The sequence below is a fragment of the Etheostoma spectabile genome, chromosome 24 (genome assembly GCF_008692095.1).
Source record: "Etheostoma spectabile isolate EspeVRDwgs_2016 chromosome 24, UIUC_Espe_1.0, whole genome shotgun sequence".
Taxonomy (NCBI): domain Eukaryota; kingdom Metazoa; phylum Chordata; class Actinopteri; order Perciformes; family Percidae; genus Etheostoma; species Etheostoma spectabile.
Window position 1 is genome coordinate 12384516 of NC_045756.1, and position 16371 is coordinate 12400886.

The 16371-nt window shown below is 40.0% G+C and overlaps 1 protein-coding gene across 1 annotated transcript; it reads left to right on the forward strand.

Annotated features, from left to right (window-relative positions):
- Positions 1 to 1366: 1366 nt before the first annotated feature.
- LOC116673799 (carboxy-terminal domain RNA polymerase II polypeptide A small phosphatase 1) lies at positions 1367 to 16042 on the forward strand. Its single transcript, XM_032506068.1, has 7 exons — positions 1367 to 1866; positions 11037 to 11185; positions 11518 to 11619; positions 12224 to 12280; positions 12872 to 12964; positions 14380 to 14565; positions 15191 to 16042. The coding sequence occupies exons 1-7, from the start codon at positions 1794 to 1796 to the stop codon at positions 15317 to 15319; spliced, it is 789 nt and encodes a 262-aa protein (XP_032361959.1). The 5' UTR covers positions 1367 to 1793; the 3' UTR covers positions 15320 to 16042.
- Positions 16043 to 16371: the final 329 nt, after the last annotated feature.

Genomic DNA, 16371 nt, shown 5'->3' on the forward strand with positions numbered 1-16371 from the left:
TATTGACAGTTGAGAAAAGGAAAAAAATAAAGGACAAAGTTGTGATCGAGAGCTTTTAAAATAAAAATATATGTTAGCAACAACAATATTTATATTCGGTGGAAGGACAGTATTGTGCAGCATTACATACTGTGACACAATATAAATTTGTCTACCATCAGACATTTTTCCATGTAAAATGTACAACTGTAAAACATTATTGGCCAAAGTTGCAAATCAATGAGCAGGACTGCTTTCTGGCAACATAAGATAAGTATTATTTTTGCATTAATAACTTATTGTATAGAATTGTGTCCATATAATAATAATACATTTAATTTGTAATGCACTTTATATTTGCAAAAATCTCAAAGTGCTACATGGTAAAAAAGTAAGTGATAAAATAAGAGACATGGAGAGCATGAAAATAATAAATATAAAATAAACAAAAACAATGTAGAAAAGGGCAAGAGATCAGTCAAAAGCTCTCCTAAAAAGGTGGGTTTTAAGGCCACGTTTAAAATATTACCCATAGCTCATTATTTATCCTTCTTAATTATCACAATATTCTGATACAAAGAAACACACACACAATAATCACACAGTAGGGAAAACCCAACTCTAAGATAGGCCAAATAAAAGCAAATTATTTGCACAAAACCATCTTTTTTTTTTTTCAAAACTCTGTTTATTAGCATTTTTTCAAGAACAACCATTTTCAGTGCAATTGTGATTTGCGTATAGGACAAAAAAATATACATATATGTATACAAAATAAAAAATACTAATTATTAAAATAAAATAAAAAAGGGACAATGAAGCATGTATGTAAGCCAAGTCTCAGTACATGCACACCTGAATACATATATTCACTGCACTTATGCACAAATGTTATTGTATAAAACAGATGCATACAAGAAACATACAAAACAATTTTTACACAAGCTGAGATGAAGTTACCTTCAAACAGCGCGTCGTAAAAAAAACTGACTACCTGTTGATGTATTTTAAAGGAGAAAAGCTATTTCTCCACCAGAGACCGGGACGGCACTTGTGCGACGCTCCCTGACTCCAGGCAGTTTCAAGGGACCCAAACTGGGCGTTTCTTCGCCGCTACTTTCCAAAAAAAAAGTTTTGCTGTTGGGCAAGTTTTCACTTACATTTGATATTACAAAACAACCAAAGTTGTGTTAACCCACGTATACACATAAACGTGCTAGTCAATTGTAGCAAATACGGTGCTTTTAACGTAATTGTCGCTTTGTATAGCCCTGTTCAGGTGGCGCAGACACAGTTATCTAACGTTAGCCGTGTACATGGCGTAGGCTAATACATGTCTTTAAGCAGTATGCTTACTATAAAAAGATTCGAGCGGCTAAGCTAACTCTTGCTAACTTTCCAGTAACTTTGTTTCTGGCTACTTCAAGGGACCATCGTGAAACTTGCAGACGCCAGGAGAGGGAGTGTTAGCTATGCACAGCCATTCGCTGACTGGGCCACTTTAAGTGAAATGGGGAAGCCTTGAAACCTCCATGTTTGTATCTTGAAATTGCGAGCGGAGTCGAGCACCATATTGAATCAAAGTTGCCGTCTCCATGACAAATGTTGTCTTAGTTTCCCACTTCAAACTTTAGCGGGTAGACTATCATAGCGGACTACAACACCCGAAGTAGCTGTAGGCGACTTGTTGCGATGTTTCCCCGCGCGCTTCGGCTCCGTTGTCGTGCATGTTAAGTTGGTTTAATGCACGGAGTCAGCCAACAATCTCTAACTTGAAAGTGTGAGAGCAGCACTCTGGACCAGACCTGGATGTGATGGACACTCCGTCCTCCATAATCACCCAAGTCAGCCGGGATGAAGAGGGAACCAAAGCCACGGAAGAAAGGGGCAAGTGTCTTTATTTTTGTCCTGCTTGTGTTCATGTCAAAAAAAAAAAAAAAAAGTTGTGTTGCTCCTTGAGTCTGACTTTACGATTCTCACCGCAATCTGCTTTACTGCCACAACAACTTCTGCACGACTACAAATCCCACTGTTAGGGCAGAAAACACAGCACAACAACTGCCAACTGTTGCACACGTCTGCTTAGACTATGGCTGCGGCCTTTTGGCCTCTGATGAAAGTAAAGGAAATGACGTTTTAATAAAGGAGAAAATGTCTTCGAGTCCCCACAAACCCACTATAAATCCTCATAGAATATTAAAGGGATATCATTTGCAGCATATAACACATTCTCAAAAGTGTGTGTTATAATGGCATCAGCAGCCCATGATAATCAAATACTGCTTTGCATACTGAGACTTTTTCCTTTATCTCCTCATATCTCTTCCTTGCTGTCACGGCTCTGAGTGCTGTTGACTTTATTGCAATGCCACTCTTGTTTGCCTCTTAACTACATGATAGACTTGTGAAATTCTGATTTCTTCAGTGAGGTGCCACTGGGTGTTTTATGCGGGTTACTGAATAACCGGGTGACCTGTCAGTGATCATCCCTGAGAAACCGCTGCTAGGCCCATTTCTGGTGTCATTCCTGCATGATGTCACATCTAATGCATATGGTCATCTTGAAATCCTGTCTGGAATTAAAAGACTTGCAGTACACATGTTGTATAGTATATAGATTATTAGTGGCTGGAATGTCAAACAGTGGCGTAAGTTATTATATAACCCTGCCCCCCCCAACACACTTTGTGAACATGCATACTCAGTCGGTGTGGCCCACAGTCTCAAACAGCATGTTGGCTTTGTCGAGATTCTGACATAATAACGTGTTGGCTTTATGAAATCATAAAGTCCTCTGTAGTTTCAGAGGATCTTTCACACTTTTGTTTTTTGTAGTTCCACTTCGATTTGGTGGACAAAAGCACTGCTACTGTAGTGTCAGATGTGTGGTTTTAAAGCTTGTGCGAGTTATACATTGGCACACAACTGAAACTTTAAAAAATAATTGGAAGCCTAAAGTTCTAAAAACGGAGTCTACAAATAAATGTGTAATCATGCGAGGCCATCTTTGATGTGGTAAGTAAGCGTGGTAAGTGTTTCTCAACTTCAGGACTGAACAAGCTGTTGCCTCATAGGCTGACAGAGTCAGATGAGATCTCTGCGACTGATTGCAAATGTTTATTTTGCATTTTTCCTACAACAAGCTGTGTTGAAATCAACTTAATTTCTATATAATCCTTTTAGAACTCCATCCAAAACTGTTCTATACTCAACTTCAAATAAGCTGACTTGATGATTCTTTAACTGCTTTTCAGAGACCCTGGGTCAGACTGTACATGTTTTTGAGATGGATATTTGTTAGATTATGTTAGTGTCATTATCTCAGAGTGATCCATAAGTGAAAGATACAAAAATCACTGGAACCATCACTGGACAAATCCAGCATTTGGTTTGTTTGTGGGTGACCACTAATTTATAAAACGGCAGCATTATTCTATTTGCTGTCGGGTCAATTTCTCATTTCCCACTGATTTTAATGTTGTAGCTTCTCTAAGGCGGCCTCAAACCGTGCTGGTACATGCTCATAGATCAGATCCTCAGTCCAACAGGCGAATATCCGCATCTCATTATACATCAGGTACCACTAGCCCATGTAAATTACAAGTCTGCATCAAACTGCTCCATCTCTAGGCACTTTTCTTATTCTTTTTGGAAAGTACAAGTGTTTCTTTTTAACTTGAAAGGTTGATGATTACACCAACCTCTCCAAAAAGTTTCATTAGTCTGTTTTACTGGCGAGTTTTATTATCGCATGAGAGTTCACGTTTGGTTGAAAGAAATAAACCCTTAAAAATAGTTGAATTCTTGTCACTGATTAAGGCATATTTCTTAAATATTGGCAGCTTAGTTAATACAGTGGTTTGAATCTGTCAGAGATCATATCATATTCACAGTGTGACTAAAGCTCAGCTGTCAAAGAGGCAAAAAAAAAAAATAAGAGTGAAAGCGTCGTTTGCAAGAAATTATTCACACTGTCATGGTTCAAAAATGGATCCCGGGCTGATGAGATGAGCTCATAAGGCAAGGCAACTAATCACGAGCACTTGAAGTGTGAATTCTTCCTCACTAATGTCACACAGAGACACAGCAACGATGCACTATTCCTTTTCAGTAAGTTGTGTGATAGGAGATAACACATCAATGTAGGCCTTTCTGTTTTAAAATTAGGTTGAAGACCAGGAAGAGATGCATTGAATCGTCTGGTATTTTAGGATTTGACAAATCAGTTTGTCTCAAGCCTATATGGGCATTTTTTTCCTGCATAATTTAACTGTTGGTAATGTTGTTATAGTGAGAATGAAAAGCAGCTTTTAAATATGGTTTTGCCCTGAGCGGACTTTACAGAGGCTTTCCACAGCACTATACATCAGACGACTGCCTGATCTTTGTTTGAAGCCAGATGTGTTGGAGGGCTGTTAAAAACCACAACTTAAAATACTGCCAAATTAAAAGCTACTTCTTAAATAACAGTGTATGGCACTTTTATTTATATGCAATATATATGTTAATGATCGTGACATTTGCCATCTTGCATCTTAAGTTGAAAGAGCTGAGATAATGGGAGGAAGACAGCAGCTTGAAGCTTTGATGTCCCAGAGCCGACACCAGTACTACGTCTTTCACTGCGTAGTAGGGGTGGGAATCTCCTCAATATTATATATCGCTACACATGGTTTTCATCAACAAATTCAAGCAGTCCGATATATACTAGTCTCGCTTTGCCAGACCTTCCTCCACAACGCTGCGGAAGAGGGTCCACACAGCATGCATACGTGCGCCGGTTTATTGGCATTTCCTAAAACCAATCACATTTGTCATGGGCGGTGCTAAGCGATGCACAGAGCCACGTTGCCGCTGCAAAATAGCCTCAGGAAGGATCTTGTTTTGTTGGAACACGTGTACGTCTGAATGTTGTTTTGGTCGTGCAACAGAAACTCCGATTGGACAGATAGTCTAGCTAGCTGTCTGGGTTTACCCTGCAGAGATCTGAGGACCAGGTAACCATAGTCCTCAGATTGGACAGATAGTCTAGCTAGCTGTCTGGGTTTACCCTGCAGAGATCTGAGGACCAGGTAACCATAGTCCTCAGATTGGACAGATAGTCTAGCTAGCTGTCTGGGTTTACCCTGCAGAGATCTGAGGACCAGGTAACCATAGTCCTCAGATTGGACAGATAGTCTAGCTAGCTGTCTGGGTTTACCCTGCAGAGATCTGAGGACCAGGTAACCATAGTCCTCAGTAGGGCTGTCCTCAACTAAAGAAATTCTTAGTCGACGAACACTTACATGTTTTTGTCGACTAATCAATTAGTTGATTTGATCGACAGAGCTGTGCACTTTTGACAGACTAGAAAAGCACAATATAAATGTAGTTAATTAACCATCTGTAAATCTGACTTTCTACACAATTAATCCTGCAAAACCACCACTTCAAATCTTGTGCTCAGCAGAAACGTGCTCATAAGTTTCTTGGAAATGAGTAATTAAGCATAAAAAAATGACTTGTCAACTAAAGGAATCTTAGTCGACTAATACCAAAACCACAGATTAGTCGACTAATCGACTATGAGGGGACAGCCCTAGTCCTCAGAAATCCCCCGGAGTTTAAAATGGCAACACAAAGGAAGCGTTAGGTAACGGAAATCTGGTCGATTTAAAAAGGACATACGGCGGAATTTGCAACAGGGGAATCCCGGAAGTAGAAGGTTGTGGATAAAGGCTAGATATACAGATGAACTTCTATCTTTAGCAGGCAACAGACAAAAGGCGACAAAAAAACAAGAAAAGCAGCGACCGGGAAATCAACACGTCGCATGAGAAGGCGATAATCGATTGTGGTCTGTCGCTGCCTCGGTGCAGACTCGTCCAGGTCGGCATGGCGATGCAGGGATTCATTTCAACGCCCTGCTGTATGGCGCGATGTCGCGGGCCTGGGTGGAAGTGTTGGAGACATCAAAGAAGACCAGGTCAAAGGAAGACCAAGTTGGAATTTGACCCCGAGAAGGCTGGATAAATACAGTTCCCATAGTCATCAGTCTCTGGAAACTGTCTGATTTAACCCTTGTGTTGTCTGCCCGTCAACCATGAAGAAGAAAAACGCTTTTTCTTTTTCAATATTGTGGGTGCTTTTTTTTAAAAATGTTTTTTCCAAAGTTATTTGATATTTCTAATGTTGCGCTTATTTCAAAGGCCCAGTTTTTGTAATTTAAAAAACCTGAAAACATGTTAAATTTGACCCGAGGACAACATGAGGGTTAGGCATTTGACAATGCGGGAGCTAAATTGTTAAATTGATTTTTGATAGAATCCATTATAATACCATTATCGTTAATCAATAATGGTAATATTTCAAGCAAAGATTCCAAATATTGTTTGGTTTTAGCTATTAACATGAAATATGGCAGCAGATTACAAAAAAATGAATAATTAATCAACAATTCGTTATAATCAGCAGATTCATCGCTAATCAAAACAATAGTTACTAATCGTTGCGTCCCTTAACAACACAGCCAAATGTGGAAGCCTGCTTCTTCTATGGTGCTTTTTACAGTGCATGTAGAGCCATATTTTAAGAATGGCTGGATGAGCACTGTGTCAGCCGCCAGGGGATGAAATGATTGAGCTTCTTTATGACATAATGCCCTTTTTATGAATTAATACACGCTCAGTGTTTCCTGGGGTTTTTTTTCTGGTGAAAGGCGTGTGATGAAAAGAAAACATAAATATTGAAGCTAACGGAAACCTGAGGAAGCAAAAAACAAGGACGTGGGAGGGAACGCTGGGAACGCTATGGACTCAAGGAGTGAGAAAGGAAACAAAGGAGCCCGATGAGTAAGGACAGGAGGGAGTCGATCATGTCACAAGGGACTGAGTTAGATACTTTATTAATTTCACAGCTAAGATGGGACCAATTTACTAATGGCTTTCTGTTGCTGAAGTTGATAGTTTTTAGTGGTATTGGGAAAATGAGGCTACATTTTTGGGATTACCTTTTTTCTTAGTTGAGTTCTCTATGACAATAAATGGAAGAACGCGCTCAAAGACATGAATAAATTGGGAACCCGCCTGTGAAATTGGTATGAAGAAGAACCGCACGGAAAACAATATGTCGAGCCTGCTCCCGCGACACTACAACCTGATGGCAAGGGGCTTCCTCCGCTGATACCCGTCTGTTTCCTCTTCCTGTTTTGGCCGGAGCGCGGCAGAGGCCAGCGGCGGGTCAGACGGGGTTTGAGTCCCCAAATGGAGCAGGAGGGAATGAAAGAGGCGAGAGAGATGCACAACAAGAGGTTGGAGTGTTGGTAACACAGTCACGTTTAGACACAGAGCGGGGGGGGGGGGGGGGGGTTTATGGTGCATAAAGACACTGAAATAAAGTCTGATACGGGACAGAGAAGTGGGGAGGGTTGTTCATCAGAGATTAATGGGACTGAGAAACAGAGGCCGACCGATACAGGGTGTTTAAGGCCGATACCAATACAAATATTTGGTTATTTAAAAATCTGATATGCTGATATATAGGCCGATATATATTTAAAAAAACGCGTAACAAAACAGATTTTCCTAACACTAGTTATTTGTAGTTATCAGTTCTCACGAAAATAATATCATTTGTTTTATTGCCACAACAGAACAGAGGAACATCCACATATATTAAAGTTCTGATAAATAAAAAGTATAAAAATACAAACTTAAGATATGAAACTTAAAATCCTTTTTTGAAGTAAAACAAAATAACAAAAACATAATCAGTGTTGCCAACAGGGACGTTGCAGAGCGCCCTCTGGTGGACAAACTATTCAACAGCAACACTCATAACATGGTTGACCGGTTTTATTTTTAAATATTCATTTTTTAGAATCATTTGTCATTATAAATGATTCTTATAAATGAATATTCAATATATATATATATATATATATATATATATATATATATATATATATATAATTAAAGTATGTTGTTGATACAGACAGATTGGGAAATGCTTAATATCCGCCCTCCGATATATTGGTGGGGCTCTACTGAGAAATGAACCAATTGGGAGTTTTGGCTTGACAAACCGTTGTGAGATCAGAAATAATCTCAATGTCGGACATAACCTTTTATTAGGAATGTCTAAGAACCATATATTCTGACTAAATCCTAAAACTGGACACGATGAAGCCAGAAATCCCAAATACCACCTTAAAATGTCTTCCTCTAACAAGTTGTCTCGGTCAGCCAGTTAGTCCGCTAACCTTAGATATTATCATGAAGATAAAAATCCAGAGTGAATGACTAAAATAACTCACAAACAATTTTTTGGGTCATTCACCTTTGCCTGTTACCTTAATTGCTCCCCCCACTGAGCTTTATTTCTATTGCACTTTTCAGATTGACAACACGGACTGCTTTACAACGCACAAATAAGCACATTTAACAACAGACTGAGGACAGGACTGAGCTTCATACCTGTGCAGGTGCTCAGGTCTTCCTTTCATACCACAGTGATTACAGACATGATGTGCGAGACTAAACCCTCATTCACCACGTGCCAAGTTCGTCAGGATAATGATATATTTGGCAGGAATCAGCTGGAGCTTTTGTTGTTGTTTAAAAAAAGTGTCCAGATCCGAAAGAATTGTCTTACTCGTTCCAGATGAAGGCTACACCGCGGTCAACCCTCGTGTTGTCTTATTATGTTATCTCAATTTCAAACAATTGAGATAACGTATGTTTAGGGAATGCAGTCAGTCTCTACTAGAACTCAATTAAAAATGGAGGTGTGATTTTATTTTTTGTTATAATTCATGTTAAAAATCCACTATGGAAAAAACATAATTGGTCATATCCAGAATAACTCAGGAATACACGTTTATCACAAACAATAAGGTAAAGCAATTGATTTTCAGGTAGAAAAAATTTAACTTGTACCATTTTTCTTCTTGTAAAAATGTGATATTGGTCAATGTGCCATGGATACCATCCGGGGGTTAAAGCTGCTTTTCAGAATCAGAATCAGAAATACTTTAGGAGGTGTTAGTGGTTGTCTTGAAGAAAGGAAATAATCATCCTCCTTTTTAATTTGATGTACTAACAATAACGCGCTTTGGCTTCAAACGTTGAGTAGATCATGTTGCTTGGCATACACGGATTGTAATGAACCTAGTCTCGCTTTGCCGGACCTTCCTCCACAGCGCTGCTGAGGAGGGTCTGGCTAGTCCGCACAGCATTCTGGGATTGGAAACGGTCTCTGGTTCATCGGCATTTCTTTAAACCGATTTCCAGCGGGATCGGAGCGATCCGGGAAGTGGAAGGTCGTGGATGTAGATTAACGTAGTAATGGACCTAAAGTAGGTTTGGAACTGTCTGAGCAGTATTGAGGTTTCCGTACCGAGCTAATTAATTTTAATCGTCATCAGCAGACATGTTTAATAGTATTTTATTGACTGAAATTGCCGTCAGTGGTCAACTTTCATTTTGTTGTTGTACATTCGTATTGAAAATAGACTATCTTCATTACCTGCTAACTGTTGTGTTCAATGTGCGTGATTATTGCTGTTCTGCTTTTATTATATGCCAAGAGGAGGAACTTTGAAAAGAAGTTCCTTAATTTACAAAAATAAAAGCTATGCATATATTGTTTCATGCATTGTGCTAAATTCGGACATTAGTCTTTATGAATGGTCATATCTGCCCTCTTCTCGTGATGCGTGTGTGTGTGATGCCTTTTTATAATGCTTTTAAAGTGCTGAATGTCCATTTGTGGTGATGGGGGCTGTTTGCTGCTGATGTCATCAGAGAGTTACGCAAGAGCTGCTGGCAGGGATGTGTGTGGCAGGGTTCGTGCACATGACAAAGATATGAGAGAAGCTGCTGGGTGTACTTTTTGTTTTGTTTTTACTGTTTTCATACATTCACTGACAAGATGGCGCCATCAGTTAGGTGGCACTTAGGAAAATAGCACATAGGAAAATACAGGTATTACAGTAATTTTTTTTTTTTTACTGATGATGACAAACATCCGACTCTAGCTTCTCAAATTAGAGGATTAAGCTGGAGCTTTGTCATATGTTATCGCAAACTCAATATATTTGGGATTTGGTCAAATAAAACGGTGAATTTGAAGATGCATCCTAGTGGTCCTGGTGGTGACAACGTAGAATCAGAGGTTTTAAATGGAAAAGAAAGTGGTTTTGATAAGCCAAATATGTAGGCCTGTAACTTTTTATTTCATAATCGTCTTAATCACAATATTTTACATAATCACATTTTCTTTAACCACAATTAATAAAGGGTGATGGTAATTGTCAATTGTATGTTCATTTAAGAAGAAAACTCTTTTATGATTTAAGAGGTGTGTTGAACACTGTCAACACACCTCGCCGAGCTCAGTAGATTTGAGACTGAGCGTTGGTCGGGGGAGTCTGCTCTGCATCTTCTCTGCACAAGAGCTGTGACCAACGGGCGTCGTTCAAATGACTTTGAACGCAATTGGACGGTCCCTCAACCAATCAGAGCAACGATCCGGGTGACATAGACGCGACCATAGACATATATAGATTATTATCTTTATTATGTCTATGGACGCGAAACCCACCAATAGCACGCCAGGTAGATAAGCCAGTTTGTGATTGGTTCCCGCAAACTTGTGAACTGAAGCAGGAGAATTAAACGTGCAGGTTTCCAGACCGAGCTGCAGGGCCAAATCAAATCACCGGCAGAGTGGGCGGGGCTTATCCCTCCTAGGATATTCATATATTATTCGGGTATTTGAGACCTTCTTTGGAAATGTATACAGCGCATTCGGAACAAGCGTCTCAATCTGGGTTTTTACCACAGTTTACGACCTCATGCCTGTTTATGGTCAGCTCTGTGTGTTGCTATGGTTGCTGTACACAAGCCAACCAGCACAAAGACATATCCTGGGATTCTGGGAAAGTCATACATAAATAAATGACTGAAAGAGACAATTATTAATTGTACAGTAAAATTTGGAATTGTTACAGCTCTGCAATTGTGCAAGGTATTGCCAAGGGAAATGCAGCTTGGTGACCTGGTCTTCCTCCTCCGCAGGTTCTTCCCCCTCTCTGTCCTCCAAGAAGCCCAGGGGCAGAGGCCTCTTCTCCAGCCTGTTCTGCTGCCTGCGTCGAGACCAGCCTGAACCCCCACCAGTCAACAACAACGCCCCTCTGCTGGTCGAGGAGAACGGAACCGTCTCCAAGGTGTGTCTTTGTCTCGTCAGTTGAGTTTTTTGTCCTGTTTTGACAGCAGTGGAAAGATAAAATAGACTTAGACTTCTCTTTATTAATCCTTTTGGGATGACTCCTGCAAGGAAATGAAATTTCCAGCACCAGTTTTTAGCAAGAAGAATACAGTACAGAAAAAGACAGTATAAAGATAACAATAATAATAGCAATAAAAGACATAAATAGTTGTAAAAGACTACTTTCTTCTCTACTCTGTCATCTCTCAAATATTGCTCATGTATGGCTGGATTTTGCCATGTCCATGTTCAAATAAATATAATTTTGTGTTTTTTTGTTTGTTTTTTCAGAACCAGGTGAAGCCACTGCTTCCTCCAGCAAAGTCAAAATACTCCGGGAAGACCTGCGTGGTTATAGATCTGGATGAGACGTTAGTCCACAGCTCCTTTAAGGTGAATGTTCATTACAGCCAGCTACGTGCGAGTCCAGCATTGCCACTGTGTTCTTTAATTCTCCTCCATCACGCAGGGACTTATAAGATGTAGGATCTGGGCTTTTTTAAGAACAAAATTGCTTTAAAGCACATCGTTGTCCCCTGTGATCACATTACATCATGAGATAAATATTTTACAAAGAAAAGAAAAACACTACTTAAATGTCCACATTGGAAAATTTCCACATCTGGTTGTTGTTTGCTCTGATGGTGACATTCCCGTCATTTCTGTCATTGCTGGCACATGCCAAACCCAAACAAGCTGGTTTCATCAATAACACATCACAACAACACACACACACACACACAACCCACACACAACACAACACCAACACACACCACACACACACCACACACAGCAGACTGTTGGTCTCTACCTGCAGCGGTCCTGCAATAATCCCACAGTCATATTTTATATCGTGAGTAGTTACTAAACGGCTGTTCTTCTGATTTGATGTTGTCGTTCAGCCTTCACTAGAAAACCTTTTTGTCTTGTTTTGGTAGAACCATCTTCTTTGTTAAAATGTAACTCTTTTTTTTTTTTTTCTTTGTCATTCCACCAGCCTGTTAACAATGCAGATTTCATTATTCCTGTGGAGATAGATGGAACAGTACACCAGGTAATGTTGGCATCCCACTCCCACTCAGTACACTCTGCAGAAATGTCCAAACTGTAACCTGCTGTCATCTGCCGTCCTCCTAACAGGACAGCGCTTCACTGCCCCCGCGGTTGTGTGATAGCTGGGCTCTCACGTTTAAATTGCTGAGTGTAGTAGCGTTTTGGAGATGGCTGCGGGGGTTTGGAGATGGCTGCTTGGAGATGGAGGACATGTCGTGGGTCGGGGCCTGGTTCAAGTAATCCAGGATAGGTTTGTTCAGACAAGCACAGCCTATTCCGGATGACTTGGTTCAGGAACGCTACCCTCAGCCGGCGAAAGAAAAAACAAATGGAGAAACGAAGTCCTGGGTTTTACTTCTGGAGCCAAATGCTTATCTGTCTGTAATTTATGTAAATGACTATCTAATTTGGTTTTCTAAGCAGGTCTAGAATGCCTGAGATTGTAATATATGGGAGAGTAATTTGCATTAGTCCCAATTTGCACAGATTATATTAAAAGAAAGCGTCATAGAGTAGTTCCTCAGGCAGTAGAAACATGTTTTGAATGTAAGCTATGTAGGGACCTGGTTTAAAACCTTCCTGTGTATTCCAGGTGTATGTCCTGAAGCGGCCTCATGTCGACGAGTTCCTGAAGAGAATGGGAGAACTGTTTGAGTGCGTCCTGTTCACTGCCAGTTTAGCTAAGGTGAGAAACTACTGCACTGCAGCCAGCTGCTGCTGAGTATACATTACTGCGGAATCACATTACATTTCCTTTTTGTTTTGTTACAACCCTGTACTATGTGTTATTAACTTGATTACATCCCAGAGGGAGGTTGGGTAATTGCAGCAGCCAAAGATAAAGTCAAATACAGAACAGCAACACTTGAGTATGTACAGAAGATTTGATTATTAACATTTTCACATTTTGAGTAACTGAAAATCAGAGGTAGAACCATAGACTGGAGCATGGAGCATGGAGCATGGATGGTGGAGCCTGAATGAAGCCCAGTCTAGGCTTTCCTCCTGTGAAGTGAGCCCACCTGTCACTTAAAGTGTAGTCTGTATCCTTGATGTTCCACTTCTGGGATTGCTGGTTCTGTGGATTTCTGAGGACTATGGTTACCTGGTCCTCAGATCTCTGCAGGGTAAATCCAGACAGCTAGCTAGACTATCTGTCCAATCTGAGGACTATGGTTACCTGGTCCTCAGATCTCTGCAGGGTAAATCCAGACAGCTAGCTAGACTATCTGTCCAATCGGAGATTCTGATTGGTTTAAAGAAATGCCATAAAGCTAGTTTTCCACCCATCCCCTTCAGCGCGTTTTGGAGGAGGATCTGGCAAAATGAGACTCAAAACGTAACGTCCATTAATAATGCATACGTTTAAGCCTGAAAATAATTAAAACGGGTCATAAATAATTCTTTTAGCTCTTGTGTTGTCTTCCAATCAAAATTGAAAATCAACAATTTTGTTGACGCTTTTCATCAATATTTTTAACTTTTTCTTATGTTTTTGTTCTTTTTTCCAACAATTTTGATGCTTTTTTCCCCATTTTTGTCACTTATTTTGCGATTTAACACTACGTAACACTAAGTTATTAACTTTTAGTTTTACAGTTATTTGTGGAATTTATGGTCAATAAACCTCATTTATATGAAATTATACCTAATGTTTGAGTTAGAAAAGCAGAAATTAGGACTTATTTAGACTAAAATTAAAGGAAAGTATGTTGATGGAAAATCAGACTGGAATATGTCAACCTTACTCAATACTATTTAAAAACCACTTCAATTTGTTTTTAAATGCTATAAAATTGAACAAGACGCCCCAAAATGAATGAAAGTAGAGATTTGTACTTGCCAAAGAGCGTTGTGTGGAATCAATCATGTTATTTTGGTTTAGTTAAAAAGAACGTTGCTATAGTAAAACGGGTCAATTTGACCCGAGGACAACTTGAGGGTTAATATTTTTTTAATTCTGCTTCCAAGTTGGGCATTTTAAGAAGGAATCCCTACGAGGTGTGATGTGAGTGGAGTGCAGTTAGAAAAAAGTCAATTTAAAGTTTTCAGTGGTTTAAAAATGGCTCTAAAGCGTCCATTTGATTGTTCTCGCTGCAGTATGCAGACCCCGTCTCCGACCTCCTGGACAAGTGGGGCGCTTTCCGCTCCCGCCTGTTCCGGGAGTCCTGCGTCTTCTACCGAGGTAATTACGTCAAGGACCTGAGTCGCCTGGGCCGCGATCTGAACAAGGTCATCATCGTGGACAACTCCCCCGCCTCCTACATCTTCCACCCTGACAACGCAGTGAGTTGAACACACATGCCTCGAGTCATGGCGAGTCCTGGAATGAATCACCTGCTTTAAGTCCCTAAAGCCAGTGGTGGAGTGTAACCAAGTACATTTACTCAAGTACTGTACTTAAGTACACATTTACTTGTACTTTACTCGAGTCTTTTCTTACCATTCTCTGCTTCTACTCCGCTACATTTCAGAGAGAAACATTGTACTTTTTACTCCTCTATCTGACAGCTGTAGTTACTATTTCATTTACAAATTAAGATTTTTGCCCAAAAAATACGTAGCTTATAAAATATGAGGTTTTAGTTTAAATTCAACTACCCAAGTCCAGCTGAAATGATAAGCTGATTAAACACGTAGTTTCTAAAATGAAAGAATTTTTTTGCATTGAGTACTTTAACTTTTTATACTTTAAGTACATTTTCTTGCTGATGCTTAATACATACTTCTACTTAAGAACAGAGCATTGTCAATGCAGGACTTTAACATGTTCCAGTGCGGTCTTGGTACTTCCTCTTAAGTGACGGAACTGTATACTTCTTCCACGGCAGACACACAAGCTAGTTTCTTGCAAAAAGATTCCATGATGTTGTTGTTGCTGCGGTTGCTGACCACTGTCCCTTTCATCCAGGTGCCTGTGGCCTCGTGGTTCGACGACATGTCCGACACCGAGCTGCTGGACCTCATCCCCTTCTTCGAGAAGCTGAGCAAAGTGGACAATGTCTACACAGTCCTCAAGCAGCAAGGGGCCGCGAGCTAACAGCGTTCCACTTCTCATCTCCGCCCTGAACAAAACGGCTATACCCCACACCAGCGAGGCTCCGGCACCGGCTATCACTGCCCACCAGAACACAGACTGCTTCACAGCTGACTGAGCTTTTACCTTCCCAGTATCAAACCAAGATCACGTTTAGGGACTTTGATGGCAGCATCACTGCCACCACCTGGTCAAACACAAAACCCCCTATCAGCCTACCATGAACCAGCTGATGTGGATGGATGGATGGATGGATGGATGGATGGATTTAGTTTAAGGACGTTTCCGCAGTGTCCCAGAACTTGCAGTTAACAAAGCAGCAGTCTGGAGCCATGAATCGTGGGTACTGGACTTCTCATGGATTCATCAGTCTGTTCCTGCAAACGATGCAGGAATCAAGCGGAAAGGACTTTTTGGAAAGATTTACATGTAAGGAAACTCGACCAGCGTTGTCATTTCGTCACTGAAAGAAGAACGGTGTATACGTACTGTTAGATGTCTTTTTTTTTAACATTTAGGAATGCCATCATCTTTGTCACACACACACCGTAATTTTGTGAATTATCTATCACACTATTTGTCTGCAGTCAAAGCATGTGTGACCCTCGGCTGTCATTTTAGAGTTTTTAGAGTGACGTGATCATGTATTTTTCAATAATCATGACAGCGTTATGAATGAATCTGATCAGAAAAAGTTGTGATCAGGAGTTGTTAAATTTACTAATATTCACTAAATGATTGGAAAGCACTTTGCAAGTACAGTATTTTCTATAGTACAGTCCTCTTTTACTGAAGTGTAAAAAAAAAAAAAAAGATTTTAGCACAATTTGTAAACTAAACCTGCTTACAAAACAGCATTGCATAATAAATGGGGATTTTTTTTTTGCGGTTGTTGATTTATAATTCTAGTATCAAAATAGGTGGGGGAAAAAAAACTCCTTTCACAGCAAGTAGCAATACAAGTTTTTTTATTTTTTTGCATTGGTATAGACCAAAAACAATAAGCCATATGACAAGCCAAGTAAGACACTAATATGAATATCAAACCATCTGCA